The following is a 15304-nucleotide window of genomic DNA, read 5'->3' on the forward strand; positions in this document are numbered from 1 at the left end:
TAATTATAAGAAACCTCAACATTTCTATGTTGCACATATAGTCATGAGGGGCATCACTATGTCACGCTATCATGCATATCAATTCAAAAGACCTCATTATATCAATTGCAGGCTATATATCAACGTAGTAAATGTCAGACAACAATGCTTTTTCATAAAATAATTCAAAGTAATTACTTGCACATAACACTTGTACATAACCCATGCATATAACACGTATAATATTTGCATATATATAACATTTTCAGTATCTAAGATTTATGCCACAGATGTTATAGTTATATATAAAGGTACATAAAACTTATAGTTTCAGAAATATTATGATTAAATGCAGAATTATTTCTAGGAATACTATAGGAATATCAGTTTTCTTCAAATAATGATTTTACATGAAAAATGAAGCCAGTTACCTATGGGTCACTTTGAGATGAATATGCTATTATCGTTGCCGGAGTAGAACCGGAATCAAAGGTGTTTAGGTAGAGAGGGAACCAGTTGATGGCTTAGTTTATGGATTGATGAGGTATTTATAAGTGTGGGACTCAATCTATACTCGACACATGGCATCCATATGTCATTTTTAAGGCCACGTCATGCTGTCATGAGACACTTCATACTGGTGGCATCTTGAGACACCTCATACTAGTGATTGCCACCTAGTGGCATCTTGAGACACCTCATACTGGCGACTGCCACCTCGTGGCATCTTGAGACACTTCATGTTGGTGATTGCCACCTCGTGGCATCTTGAGACACCTCATACTAGTGATTGCCACCTCGTGGCATCTCGAGATACCTCATACTGGTGATTGCCACCTCGTAGCATCTTGAGACACCTCATACTGGTTTCCTTACCTAATAAATCTTTTGATGCAAAAATGTGTAAACGAGAATGATGGTCCCATGGCATGTTATAACACAATGGACCATCATTTAAAGTCATTCATGTATATAAATTTTTATTTATTTATTTAATTTTTTTTTTATATATATATATATATATATATATTGGTCATCACAGTAACTCTCTCATTTTTCTATGAAGTTTATGATTTGATTGATTTCTCTAAGGGGCCATTTGGATATCCAAAATTACACTTTCAGAAATGTTTTTCCATGGAGATGACACATTTCTGGTGTTTGGATTGAAATTTTGGGGTAGAAAAGTATTTCCATTGGAATTATTATCCTCATTTCAAGCCAAAAAATAAATAAATTTGTATCCTTGCCTTTACCCTAAAAAATGGATTTCCAACAAGATTTCCCTATAATGGAGACGCCTACTTTATAAATTAAGATTAATTCTGCCACGACGCCCCCCACAAATTCGAGAGACATTATAAAAAATTTTAAGTTTTAGAGAGAGATTATATCTAATTTTAGAGAGAGAAACTATCTCAAACTTTTAAGTTTTATAGAAAAAGTACTTTAAACTTTTAGAGAGAAAAACTATTTCAAATTTTAGACAGAGAAAGTACCTAAAACTTTTTAGATAAAAAATCTCAAATTTTTTAGAGAGAGAAACTATCTCAAATTTTAAGTTTTAGAGAGAAACTATCTTAAAATTTTAGAAAGAAACTATCTCAAATTTTAAGTTTTAGATAAAGTGCCTAAAAATTTTTAGAGAGAAAAACTATCTCAAATTTTAGGGTTTAGAGAGAAATTGTCTCAAATTTTAAGTTTTAGAGTGAGAAAATGCCTAAGAAATATTAAAGAGAGAAACCATCTCAAATTTTAAGTTTTAGAGAGAGAAAGTAGAAAAAAATTTTAGAGAGAGAAGCTATCTCAAATTTTTTAGAGAGAAACAATCTCAAATTTAAGTCTTAGAGAGAGAAACTATCTCCAATTTTAGATAGATAAACTATCTCAAATACTAAGTTTTAAATTAAAATTTTTGAGATATCAAATTTTAGAAAGAAAAAATTTTAAGTTCACATGGAAGGCTCAAAAAGGGAAAGAAGTAGTGCAAAAAAGACATGGTTGGAAGTAGTGAGAAAAGATATGGGAATTTATGGCCCCATTGAGGGTATGACCTTCGACAGACCAGAATGGTGGACCAGGATTCGTGTAGTCGACCCCAAATAGTTGGGAAAAGGCATGATGATGATCATGACAATAAATAAAAAATATGTATAATATTTATACAATGCGTAAAAGTATATAAATTATGGGGAATTTTTAGTTTTTGTTTAATTTCAAAAGATTATTTTAATTTTAGTTTTAAGACTTTCTAATGTTTTTAAGTTCGAAAAAACTGTATATAAAGTTGCAGCCTTATAATGTAGAATTAAGATGCATGTCAAAAATGCATCATAAAAGGTTGTTTTGATGTTGGAAAGCCCTCTAATTTATCATTTCGCCATCGAGATGTATGAATCTGAAAAGAAAAAATGATTTCGATTCCTAAAAATAGTGTATCTTGCAATACATTATCTCGACTGTTCATTTTCAAGATTTTCAAGTATTTATAAATCTACTTAATTTGAACCATCTTTGGAGTGTTAGATTTTATACTTAGAGATGAAAATAGATTCTCAAGCCATCCTAAGAATTTTTTACACCAAAATTATATTTATGATAAATTTGGAGGAGCACCCTAATTTGATTGTTTAAGATTGCACACTTATACAAACCATAGCCTTTAAGTTTTTAGGAATTCTAAGGATTTTTATATTTTTTATTTGCTATTCACTTGTTACCATTCATAGGTACTGTTCACAGGATACTGTTCATATGTCAATGTTCGCAGAAGTATCTATGGACCTTTATTATTGTTTAGGGGTATTTTAGAGTGTTAAATGTTTACTTAGGTCTCGAGTTAATTTAAGGGTTTCATAGGCTTATAAAAGGATAGATGTCAAATTTTAGGATGCTTATGTTATTTGGAATGAATTTTATTTTATGGAAGAATAAAGTTCTTCTTTTCTTGGCTTGAGTTATGACCATGCTTTTTCTCTATAATTGTTGATTTTTACTTGTTTGAAGTTCAGGAAAAAGGTCGATTTAATTTCCCACGTTTCATTCCCTCATCAAGTGGTATCAGTGCTCGGTTCAAAGACGATTCGAGATAGCAATGGTCGTAGAGGTCTCAGCCGTAAGGATGTCAATCTGATCTAACTACGCAAATAAATCAACAACTTGATGGAGAGGGTTATAGAGCTATTGCTACACTAGTGAGCCTAGCAACAACGTGCCCCTAAATGAAGAGGAATCTACGAAGACATATCCAAATGGTAAGGGTTTTTATGGAGAATGGCACGAATCAAACTCCAAGTCTTATTGAGAACGAACTGATGGCATGTCAAACTACATAGATGGGTTCGATGCGTGATGGCATCGACAAGAGTATAATTTTGAAGAAGAATAAAAATGATCCAATCTTCAACTAGATTTAGTGCTCCTATCTTTGATAAAGAACCAAGTGATCTCTTTGACAATGATCCTATTTTTGAAAAGGAACTAGAATATCTCTTCTTCGATGAAGGTCCTTTTTTTTATGATGAACAAGATTTCATGGTTGAACAGATCTCTAACGAAGAGAGAGATGAAGATCTTAAGGATATCAAAGAAGCGGAACATTTACGAGAATTAGGGCATTGGAATCAAAGTATTGCAGTGGAAGCATGGTTGACTCAGAATCTGCAAATTGTTGTCGCTCTGGATTCAGAGAATAATGAAACAAATGTCGAGAAAGCTTTTAAGACTAGAAAATTAAGTTCGAAGTATCTTACATGATTTTCAATGAGAGTTCAAGGATAACCATACTTGATAAATTTACATTAATTTCTCATTACACATATGAAGATCACTTTCGTAAGGAATTTCTTCCAACCATGATTAATCTTTGAGCCAACAAAGAAGAAGAAGGCGGTTTTCATGTTGGATTCATCCAAACACACTTCTAAACTCGAGGAAGAATTTTTTCCAATCAGCGGGGAATGATAGTAGGACAAAATTATTCTAATTTTTAATTCTTTTAAGTTTAAATGATTATTTTAATTTTAGTTTTAGTTTTAGTGTTCTACTTTATTTAAGCTACCAAGTCTATATTCATGAGTATGAGCTTCTTGTATAACTATTTTCATGTTTTGAGCTTGAAATAGTTGTTCGAGTATCGAATGGTTGACTCTTTATGGGAATTTTTTTTTTTTCTAATGTTTCTAATTTTTATTGAACTTTCCATAATTTCCCCTTTTATTTTTAATTAATTTTCATTTTTTTGCTTTTTTTTTAATTAGACCATCGGCATGAGCGGTGAACCAGTCAAGACTGGCTGGTCTGACCAGACTAGTGCTCTTACCGGTTCAGTCACCGGTTTGGTCTTGACAACATTGCCTTAGATTGCACGAGGGTGCATTGGTTTAGGCATTTTCTTTAACATGCACCCCTTAAGGTCAAATATGAGACTCCTCTCAGACAATGCTATGACAATAGTCAAGGCAATGCGAAATAATGTTGGGCATGAGGGAAGAACATTTGATGTGCGTGTTTGGAGTCTTTTGCAGCTTCCTACTAGCTTAGGTACTTGGAAGGTGTAATTTCATTGGCAACATTCGTAGTTATTTGGCATATCCTTCGACGAGTAATCATTCCTATCCAAAAATTCATAAAAAGAAATCAAAGGACAACTCTCACGAGTTCACTACTTCATCAGGTGTAGATAGAAGGAAAGAAAAGCAAAGACAACAAGCAACATGACTGGAGAGATATTGAACCCCATTTCCAATTATAAAGATTTGTGAAGCACTGCATAGTGGACCAGGCTTAGGTATGACACGTTAGGATGTTGAGATTGCAACATCACATCCCAAGTTCGAAACCCACTGCTAAAATACCCAAAAAACAACTCAGGTGACTTTTCCGGACTCTCTTGCAGGGCCTACAAACACAGCAGCATTAAGGACACATATTCAATAATGTATATCCCATTAAGCCATTTCCTGACAACCAACTCTTGGAAATTATCTGGAGTGTAAAATTATAAAAGGACAAATTGGTATCCAAAAAGTTGTTCTTCAGTTTATTTCTTTCTGAGACTTCTATGTACTGCAGTAGACATTTTCCAATAAAATTTTGAACCCTTCTCTGCATTGGTTTGCACTTCAAACTTCACAGAACATCAAAATGATAATTCTAAATGACTGTCTTATGTGAGTTACTGAGTAGATCACTACTTGAATAGTTTGAACCCCATCAAAATTTCGCTTTCAAATGAACTATACTTCAAAATTGTTAAAAAATAAAATGTTGAGCATAGATGAATTCAAAATGCAAAGTACAATTCGTCCCTTCTTCCAATGTAAAAAGTTTTAGAATCAGGACAACATTGTAGAATCAGTCTAACATGTACAATTTTTATTCAACCAATCTGCATTTATATATTTAGAAGATGAATAGTGAATTATTTTCCCTATTATACATGGCTTAGAGAATGGAACTTTTGCGATCCTCTTTTTATGGATTTTTCTAAGCAACTTCTAGCAACTTTAATGTACATTAGGAAACAAACAGATCATGAATCAACTTTTATTCAGCCAATCTGCATTTATATGTTTAGAAGATCAGCAGTGAAGTGTTTTCCTTATTACATGTGACTTACAGAAAGAGACATTTTTTATCCTCTTGAATACTTTATGGAATTGTTTAGCATCTTCTAACAACTTTAATGTACATTGGCAAAGAAACAGATCATGCATCAAAGTAAAGAGTAAAGAAGTGCAAACAATTTCAAACCAAGAAAGTTTGTGGAAACCTTGCTCAAAAGATACACAGTCCAAGTCAGGACAGAACCAGTTGTTTCATGGCCAGCAACCAGCATTGACAAAAGGTCATCGCGTAACTGTAAGCTGGTTACCTGCAGTAGATTCAAGGGCAAAGCACCGCATGGTCAAGAGAGTCAAAGACAAAATTAAGGAACTTGAACTTGGGATATCAGTGTTTCATATGGATATCAACAGGTCATTATCAAACTAAGCTCCACCAAAATATGCATTAAAACTTACCATAATATTTAAATATAAGTAACACAAGCACCTTGTACATGTCTATATACCCCTAGGAAATCATGGAAAAAATGAGCACAGGGAATCTTCATCATCTAAGTACCCAAATATCTAACAAATTACTTACTGCATCATGCATACCAGTAATATCTTTTTCTTTTTGAGAAAGTTAACTTTGTATTACTGAGAAGTGATAGATTACAGAGATAAGATGATCCGAGAGCACCCTCATGGCGTGTCTCTCGGTATGCATACCAGTAATATCTTTCTATGAATAATTTATATCAAGTAAATAGTGCATATCAAGCACTTAGAGTTTCATTTTAGAAGGATTACAATCGTATTGATGAGCACTTATAAAACACAAACAATAAGGGGTAAAAGGAAATACATCATCTTATTTGTTATCGATTGTAAATGAAACATTTGTTAACAAAAAATAAATTAATGTTTCAGAAACATATATAAAGGAAACATTAACAGGCTTACACGAAAGAGAAAATTGTGACGTTATTACAATGACATGATTATCAGGCACATTTTGGTGTGTCTGCTCCACATGCGTCCAAAACTTGTATCAACACACCAGACATGCCACTAGACACAGCTCAAATGTGTCTAAATTTGTATCAGATGTGTCTCTTGATGTGTCAAACATTCACATGCATGTCTAAATACAGAACTTGAGTCTAGATATCGGCACATGGGTGCCCAACATTTTCACCCATGTGCCCATCATTTATAAACATGTTGCCACACTATTGGGCACATGTCTATAAATTGGAAACATGTTATATTCTGTAAGTTAAATTTATTAATGAAGTAGCAAATTGTGTGAATCAAATTCTTGGAGTCCAAGTCAGATGCGGATTCTTGCGATAATTTCCTTGTAACATAGGTTGCAAGGAAGCGAGTTACTCTTAAAAGGGCAAGAGAGAACATTGAGTATTTTAGTTTTTTTTTCCCTTTTGGATAAATAAATGAGTATTTCATTCAATTTATCAGAGACAGCGCAGTATGAAATGATTGGAACAACTTCATCAACACTGCATTTGCTATTGGCATGCATAGCAAGTGTATGCGTTGACCTATGACATGACATCAAGAAGAAGGCTGCCATATTTTTAGATATATCTCTTCTACGTGATAAGTACTTTTTTTATTCAATTAACTCATGTTACTGCGTGTAGGAGATAAATACGATAGGAACTCCATGTCAAGGTATTGCATTTCTTTATTTAGTACTTATATGTGGAAGAGAGACAAGCAAAAGGTGTTGCAAAATCCAATATACATGTCAATTAGATAAAATATGGAGCCTGCAACATAATAAATCATTTGATTAAATTTCTTTTGAAGGATCACCAAGTCAACAAATATAGTCTTTTTAGTTCGTAATTACATGGGTACTCGTCCATAAAAAAAACAAAGGTATGGGTTGGCCTAGTTTGCCCATGGACCTAAAACTACCCAAATAGAGAACATTGCTAGTTTCTGTGTTGAAGCACATTTACTAGCTTGTCTTCAGATTGAAATGTCTTGCATATTTTTTGGATAAAAGCCACATATCATAAGTTGTTGAACAGGTACGTTCAAGATCTATGTACGCTAGCCTTGATAACTCAATTCACCTCAATCCCAATGCCTGTCCAATTTCCAAATAAAAGGATTTCTCAAATAATTAGTTAATACATTAAGTTCATTAAATAATAAATCTACGAAGGCATTCCTAAGATTTGAACTTAGAGAAATTAATGGATGACCTTGTTGAATAGTTTCTACTTTAAATAACACACTTAACAAGTAGAAACTAGAAATACAAGAGTGTATAGCTTTGTAGGGCTAAAATGGAACTTCGCATTTCTTTTAGACCATTTACGAAACTTGGAACTACATAAGAGCATATTTAGACTTGTATGGAATATTTCAAAAGCATTTATGTTTTAGAATATTTTATTTAAGGTGTGCAATGTGTAAGAAAAAGTTGAAACACATTGACTTTTGTGCATGTAATTGGACAAATGTCTCACAAGTTAAAATACAACGGTAAATAATTGAAGAAAGAGAAAAAGGAAGGAAATAAATTAAGAGAAAATGACGAAGGAAGATGACGTTGAGAGAGGAAAAAAGAGAGGGTGATGTTAGGTCATACCAACCTCCAACAGCTCTTATATATTTGTAATAGTTACAAAAGATTTACTTATTGTATAAGAATGTCCTTTTGTATAAAAAAGGAGAAATCAGTCCTTCAGCGACTTAAATGCAATATAATGAGAATTAAGCCTTCAATAATCACTTTCACAACACTCCCCCTCAAGATGGTGCATGAATATCAATCATGCCCAGCTTTCTTACAACAACTTGTAGTCGATGTTTACTAAAAGGAGAAATGAGTCCTTAGAGACTAATATAATGAGGGCTAATCCTTCAATAGTCACCCTCACAACACTCCCCCTCAAGATGGTGCATGCATGCCCAGCTTGCTCAAGACAACTTGTAGTCAATGTTTACTAATAGCCTTTGCTAGAATGTCAGCTTGCTGATCTTCTCTCTCTACATAAGGAAGACAAATTTCTCTTGTGGCAACTCTTTCTTGAACAAAATGTTAGTCTACCTTGATACGTTTGGTCCGATCATGCTGAATAGGATTGTGAGCTGTAGGCTGCCTTGTTATCACAATATAAGGCCATTAATCCCTTCATAAGAAAACCACGTTACATAGTAAGATCTTTTATTAAAACAACACCTGCACCACGAGCCGTGGAATGATACTCTGCTTCGACACTTGACCGGGCTACAATGATTGATTTTTACTCCAAGTCACAAGATTACCCCCAACTATCTTCGGTCCATACTATAGCCAGCCCAATCTGCATCTATATAAGCCAGAACGTGTAAATGCCCATGATTCACAAACAACTGCCTGGTGATGATTTTAAATAACTAAGAACTCTGTAAGCAGCTTCAAAATACTAACTGACTACGCTCACAACATGCGCAATATCTGGACGCACATAACTACATCTTTATGGCATCGAGCTTGTTATTTTGTTCCATAGGAGTATCGACAAGTTGTGTCCAGAGCTCCCCTATTTCCTTAAGGAGATCCAACACATACTTCCTTTGAGAGAACGATTTCTCTTAGACTTGGCAACTTCTATCCCAAGAAAATACTTCAAGGGGTCAAGATCTTTAATCTAAAATTCCCTCACCAGAAAGCTCTTTAATTGTTAAATTTCTTTTAAGACAATTTTCTATTGCAAAAATATCATCCACATACACAATCAGGGTGGTGGTACTGACTTTAGTATGTTTTACAAATGCAATATGATCAGCATGACTCTGAGTATATCCAACTCTTTGGACAACACTGTTTTAGTTCATAAACGGCCTTTCTCAACTTATACACTTTTCCCCAATTTCCAGGAGCCCTAAATCCAGGTGAAGGTAATATGTAAACTTCTTCCTACAAATTCCTATGAAGGAATGCATTCTTAACATCTACTTGGTGCAATGGTCACTTTTGCTGCCAGATATACAAGGGCCTATATAGAGTTCTTCTTGGCCCCAGGAGCAAAGATCTCTCGATTGTCTATTCCATAAGTTCGAGTAAACCCCTTAGCAACTAACCGTGCATATCGGTCACTTGTACCATCAGCCTCGTGCTTTACAGTGCAAGCCCATTTGCAACTGACCATCTTCTTCTCTTTAAGAGGATCTACCAGGTCCCGAGTGCCATTCTTTATTAGTGCCATCATCTCCTCGCACATAGCCTCTTTCCACTAAGGATGAACTTAGGCTTATGTAACACTAGAAGGAGTAGAAACAAAAAACACAAAAGACACAAAAGCACAATAGGAAGGAGAGAATAAGTCATAGGAAACAAAATTGCTAATTGGGTGTGCTCTATAACTTCATCTTACCTTTTGCGAACAATAGAAGGCAGATCAGAATCATCACATTAGGGCTTGGGAGTATTACCTGGATTGAAGGTATTCAATTTCCTTGAAGGCCTGTAAGCTATAGTGGTCTCCACTTCCTTTTGTTTCCATCAAGTATATACTTTCAATTCTTTCTTTCCAAGACCATGAAAATGCACCCCATTGTCATCCTGAGCACAAGATTAAGAGAAAATAGGAAGAGGAAGAGGAACAAAGGACGTCTCTTCTACATTATTCTCTCCTTAAAGAGAGGTGGGAAAGAAAAGAGTGGACTTAAAAACGGTTTCATCCATTGAGATAAATTTCTTCCCAGAATCTGGATCATAGCATTTGTAACCCTTTTGCGAAGATGAATAACCAAGGAAAATATATTTTATTGATTCGGGATCCAATTTTGTACGGTACAAAACTAAAAGATGAGCAAATAAACACAACCAAAGACTTTAGGAGGTACATTAAACAGTGGACGATTAGGAAAGAAGTTTATATAGACTTAGTCTAGAATATGGATGGCATCCTAGAATATGGAACGGCCTCCATTTAATAAGATGAGGTAAGCACAGAACTAGACTAGAATTTCTTAGGCGCATTCATACTCAAGAGAAGCAAGACCCACTTCTAAAAGATGTCTATTCTTTTTTTCAGCTACACCATTTTGTTGTGGTTTATAGGTGCATGAATTTTAATGTTCTATCCATGCTCTTCCAAGTAGGATTGTAACTAGCCATTACAATATTCCATGCCTCGGTCATATCAACATACCTTAATTTTAGTATCAAATTGAAAGACTTCGAAGATATGTGGAACTTCATCTTTGGTTTTCATAAGGTAGATCTAGGTACATCAAGAGTAATCATCCACACAAAAAACAAAATACTGATAACTAAAATAAGATGTAACAAGAGAAGAACAACATCAAAAGAAACCTTGCTGTTGTTATTACTAAGTAAATAGGAGTCTCTACAACGCTTTGACAATTCACAGACCGCAAGTCGAAACTCAGGCACACTAGTAGAAATAAACAACTCAGGAAACAAAACTTTTAAAGACTGAAAATACAAATGACCAAGTCAAAGATTCCATTGCCAAATCCGATCTTTATTAACACTAAAACTGGACGGTAGGGCTTGAGGGATAGTCGTTGCCAAGTCAAGAATGTAGAGGTCACCAACTTCATGGCCACTGCCAATCATCTCCCTCTTATCTAGATCCTGAAAGGCATAGTGAGAGGAAAGAAAGTCACATTACAATTCAGACTTTTGGTAATATTACTGATAAACATTAAACTTGTAGCAAGTTTAGGAACACGAAGAATTGACGACAATGACATTTTAGAAGAAACATTCACAGTTCCTTTTGCAGCCATAGATGACAAAGAACTATTTGCAATCTAGACATTGTATCTACCAGAACAAGGGCAATAAGAAGAAAATAAGGAAGGCACACTAGTCATGTGGTCTAATGCTTCTGAACCAATAATCCAAGATTATCCAGATGGAGTAAGCGAGACATGATTAGAAAAAGTATGAGTACTTGAGCATGGAAAGGATGAAGTAAAGGTAGAGGACGGACCTTCTAACCATGTGAACAACCTGAGAAGGCTTCAAACTCCTCTCTAGAGACTGGTGTCATCTCCTTTGAAGCAGATAGTGAGGATTGTAATGGCTGATCTATACTATTAGGAGCTGAATTCCTAATGGATGAAGTACTATGAGCATTAAACTGACCTTGATGGTTGAATTTAACAAGACACCCAACTAGATTCCAACATAACTTCTTTGATATGACTAGTTCTATCACAATGGTTGCAATTTAGCTTAATTTTTTTTCACTTTGATTAGGTCCTCTTTTTCCAAAATTTCGAGTCCCTCCCCCTAATTGTTTCTAGGAGGAAAGGAGGTTGAAGAAAGAGCAGATCGATCAACTCCTTGGCTAGGCAGCATGACATTTTCTTGATTATCTTCACTCTGAACAAATGAATACACCTGGTTAAGTGACATAAGGGTGTCCTTGTTGAGTAATTGAACCCTGGCTAATTCAAACTTGAGGTTCAAATCTGCCGAGAACAAAGAAATATGAGTTTGTTCCACGAACTCTTTCAATTTTTAACCGTCTTCCTTACATGATGATCTAAACTGAAAGATGTAGCTATGTGGAATTCAAGGAAGTAAAATAAAAATTTTTCTCTTTTTCCTTATTAATGAATCTAAATTCCATTTACGAGTGCCACTGCTGTAAATGATAAATAAAACCCAAAATACAACCTCGAACTTTTGCTTTAATGCCAAATCAAATAAACACAATTCAGGAATAAAAACCAAGCTTCCACTAACAATTTAAGTACAAATACTGTTCCTGAAAATTCATAATAAATACATAAATATGACTGAAAAATAAAACAAACAACCAAGAAGCCTTACTCGTGTATGCCTAGGGTCAACTCCATAAGGCTTAGTGCACCCGACATCAAATTTCCTGACCAATGGAAAACTCTAGTCCTATTGGCAGTGTTGAATTTTCTAAGCCAGGAAGCATTTTTAGGCAATACCTTACAAACTAGGATTTCTTATAATAGCATAAAACAATTAGGGTTTCTATAACCCTTGTAGAAACACTTAGGGCATGCCACAAGGCACCTCCCTATAAACTAGGGCCGTGTGTGCCTCTCTCCACCAAAAAAACCTAACTATGGTGATGCATGCCACCCCTTGTTCCTTATGGGGGTGGCATGCCACCTGAAGAGAGAGAGGATGGGAAGAACTAGAGAGATGCAAGAGAGAGAGAGTGGAGTGTGAACGAGAGAGAGAGACAGTAAGGAGGGAGACAGAGGCTAAGAAATTGTATGCTAAAGAGGGGGTTCATCTCCTTTTATAGGGCTCAAGGAGCCCTAGTTGCGTCTTTCCAATTATGACTCACCATGACCAAATAGGATTTTAGGAAATATGTGAGGTGAGAGAATTAAATCTGAGTCACCATTCCTTGAATAAGCCATCATGATTTAAAGAGGAATATCAGGAACATTATCTCCTAAATCTTTGACCCATATCCACCTTTAGGCAAACTAGGATAAGACCAATATAAAAGAACCTTCTAGAACTTTCTTTACCTCTTTTAAAATTGTAGGAAGTAAAAAGTTAAAGATTTGGTCAAAGAATATTTCAAGTAATTAAGTCCCACAAAATAATGACATAATCTTTGTTCTAGATAGATTTCCTTAACTAACTTAAAACACCCATTTATTTTTACTAAAACAACACTACAATAAAGAGAGGAGGGGATGCGCACCCCCATGAGTGAGGTGTGGGCCCCATGGGCTCCACGCCCACCCCTGTGGGTGTTGACACACATGCAAGCTTGATTCATGGGCCCCCATATGTAATACTCCACTCCTCCTTTAATATGAAATTAATTTTAAAAATTTTGAAACTTTGTCAAAATTTACATAAACATTCTAACACTAAAATAAAATATCTAGAAGTTGATTAAGATAAGTGACTGTCAGCGTATTCCACCTGAACCAGTAAACCTAATCGTTGACTATCTTCTCAAACTAACCCAATGAGATTCATGATCCACAGTCTCATGCAGGGGCTCATGATTAGCTCGACAAAACTACCCAATAAATAGTGAAACTATGGTCTCGGAATATGGATTATAGGTTTTCCCCTTAAGAGCAAGTCAAGTACATATAGCTACCAATGCAAGGGGGACTCTATCTATGAACCTATACAAGTATGCACCTATACAAGTACCCATTTTCAAGGTTGCTTATTAGTAATGCGGCTGTCATGTGTACATATTGCACAAAAGTTTATTGAGAATTTAGCCCTTGCTCTCACACTCCTACATCCGCACACAGAAAACCATACAGCTCTTCTGATCTACAAACAAGGGATGACCTTCTATAAAACCTTTTAGGTAGTACCATATGTCTAGGAGTAAGGATTTTGAGCATGACTAAGGCTATAGACCGTCAAACCCTAGGTTAATCAACCAAAATACACACTCCCATTGAAGTGCATAATTTACTATAAATTATATTCACATGCTCTTACGGCCTTTTAAAGGTCACCAACCCAGCATAAATATCTACTAGTAGTCTAGCTCCTCTCATACATTATGAAATAAAGAAAAATATTCAATGGGAGACTTCATTCTTGTTGAAGATGGCAAATTTCCTGCCTCAGTTGATACACTTGAGCCAAATTCTTGCTTTGAAGATAAGTGTGATATACAGAGTCCTAAATCTCTTTTGCAGTTCGAAGAAACAAAGAACTCCTACTAATCGATGGTTGCATGGAGTGTAATAATCAAGACTTAACAATACGATTTTCTATTTCCCACTTTTCATGTGTTGGATCAATTTCCTCGGTTTCAACAATCCTACCATTGATATACCCTAACTTTCCCCTTTCACTGATGAACATTTTAGCCGACTATGACCACTCTAAATAGTTTTTACTACTAGGTTTGCCAATAGTAATCTACAGTCCAGGATTATCTCCGTAAATGCTCATATAGGAGGTAATATCAGGACCACTAGTGAAGGTGGAAGAGCGACCTGAATCACTCAAACTAGACACATTAGCCACAAGATAGCCTGAAAAACACGAAGGACATGCTGATAGACACAACCAGCCACTCAAAAAGATTTTGAACAAGGACCCAAGATCATCCATAGAAGAGATCTCCAAAAAGCCTGAGTTTCACAACTCTAAACAATGATTTGATTGATAAAAGTGGTATGACAACAAACTTTAACATCATAGAACCATAATACCGAGATCTAGGGATTCTGATCCTGCATAAAAAACTCAAGGAGATGACCATGAAACTAGATTTTTTCCCCTTTCTTATTTCGTACCACTTCTTAGATCTAGGGTTTCATACCCCCTTTTCTTCTCCAGATCTAGGGTTTCTAGCCATATAGCTTTAAGAGACCTTAGCATGGCCAATCACATCTTTAGTGTTTCAAAAAAACGTCACCAAGCTTCCAGTTCTGATACCCAGTTAAAATACAACAAGTAAATATGAAAGGGGAAGAATAAGGAAGAAAATAGAAGAAGAGATCAAGTGCTCAGTGAGAGAGGAAATGAAGGAAGAGATATTGAGAGAGAAAAAAATGAGAGAGGGTGATTTTAGGTAACACTGACCTCCAATACCTCCCATATATTTATCGTAGTTATAAAAGATTTACTTACTGTACAAGAATTTCATTTTGTTAAAAAAACAAAGATAAATAAGTCCTCAGAAACTTGAATACGATATAATGAGGACTAAGCCTACAATAATCACTCTCACAACATTACATTCTTAAAATGTTATCACCATAATGACACATGTCTATACACGTGGCCACCA

The 15304-nt window shown here is 35.1% G+C and overlaps 1 protein-coding gene across 10 annotated transcripts in view; it reads right to left on the reverse strand.

The window, feature by feature from the left end:
• Positions 1 to 15304, reverse strand: part of LUT1 (Cytochrome P450 superfamily protein) — a 49106-nt gene that overhangs the window by 14862 nt on the left and 18940 nt on the right. For 7 of the 10 annotated variants that reach the window (XR_016041790.1, XM_020661712.2, XM_088848539.1 and 4 more), the window contains one exon: positions 5753 to 5854. Coding sequence is in view for 8 of the 10 variants with exons in the window: in XM_020661712.2 (XP_020517371.1) it covers positions 5753 to 5854 (102 nt within the window). In the remaining 2 variants the exon portion in view is untranslated. Of the gene's footprint in view, positions 1 to 5752; positions 5855 to 10858; positions 11155 to 15304 lie in introns of those variants that run through there. The other 3 variants (XM_088848544.1, XM_088848541.1, XM_088848542.1) reach the window with 1 other exon arrangement.

Source organism: Amborella trichopoda, chromosome 9, assembly GCF_054954075.1.
Source record: "Amborella trichopoda isolate Santa Cruz 75 chromosome 9, AtrichopodaSantaCruz75HAP2 v2.0, whole genome shotgun sequence".
Classification (NCBI taxonomy): domain Eukaryota; kingdom Viridiplantae; phylum Streptophyta; class Magnoliopsida; order Amborellales; family Amborellaceae; genus Amborella; species Amborella trichopoda.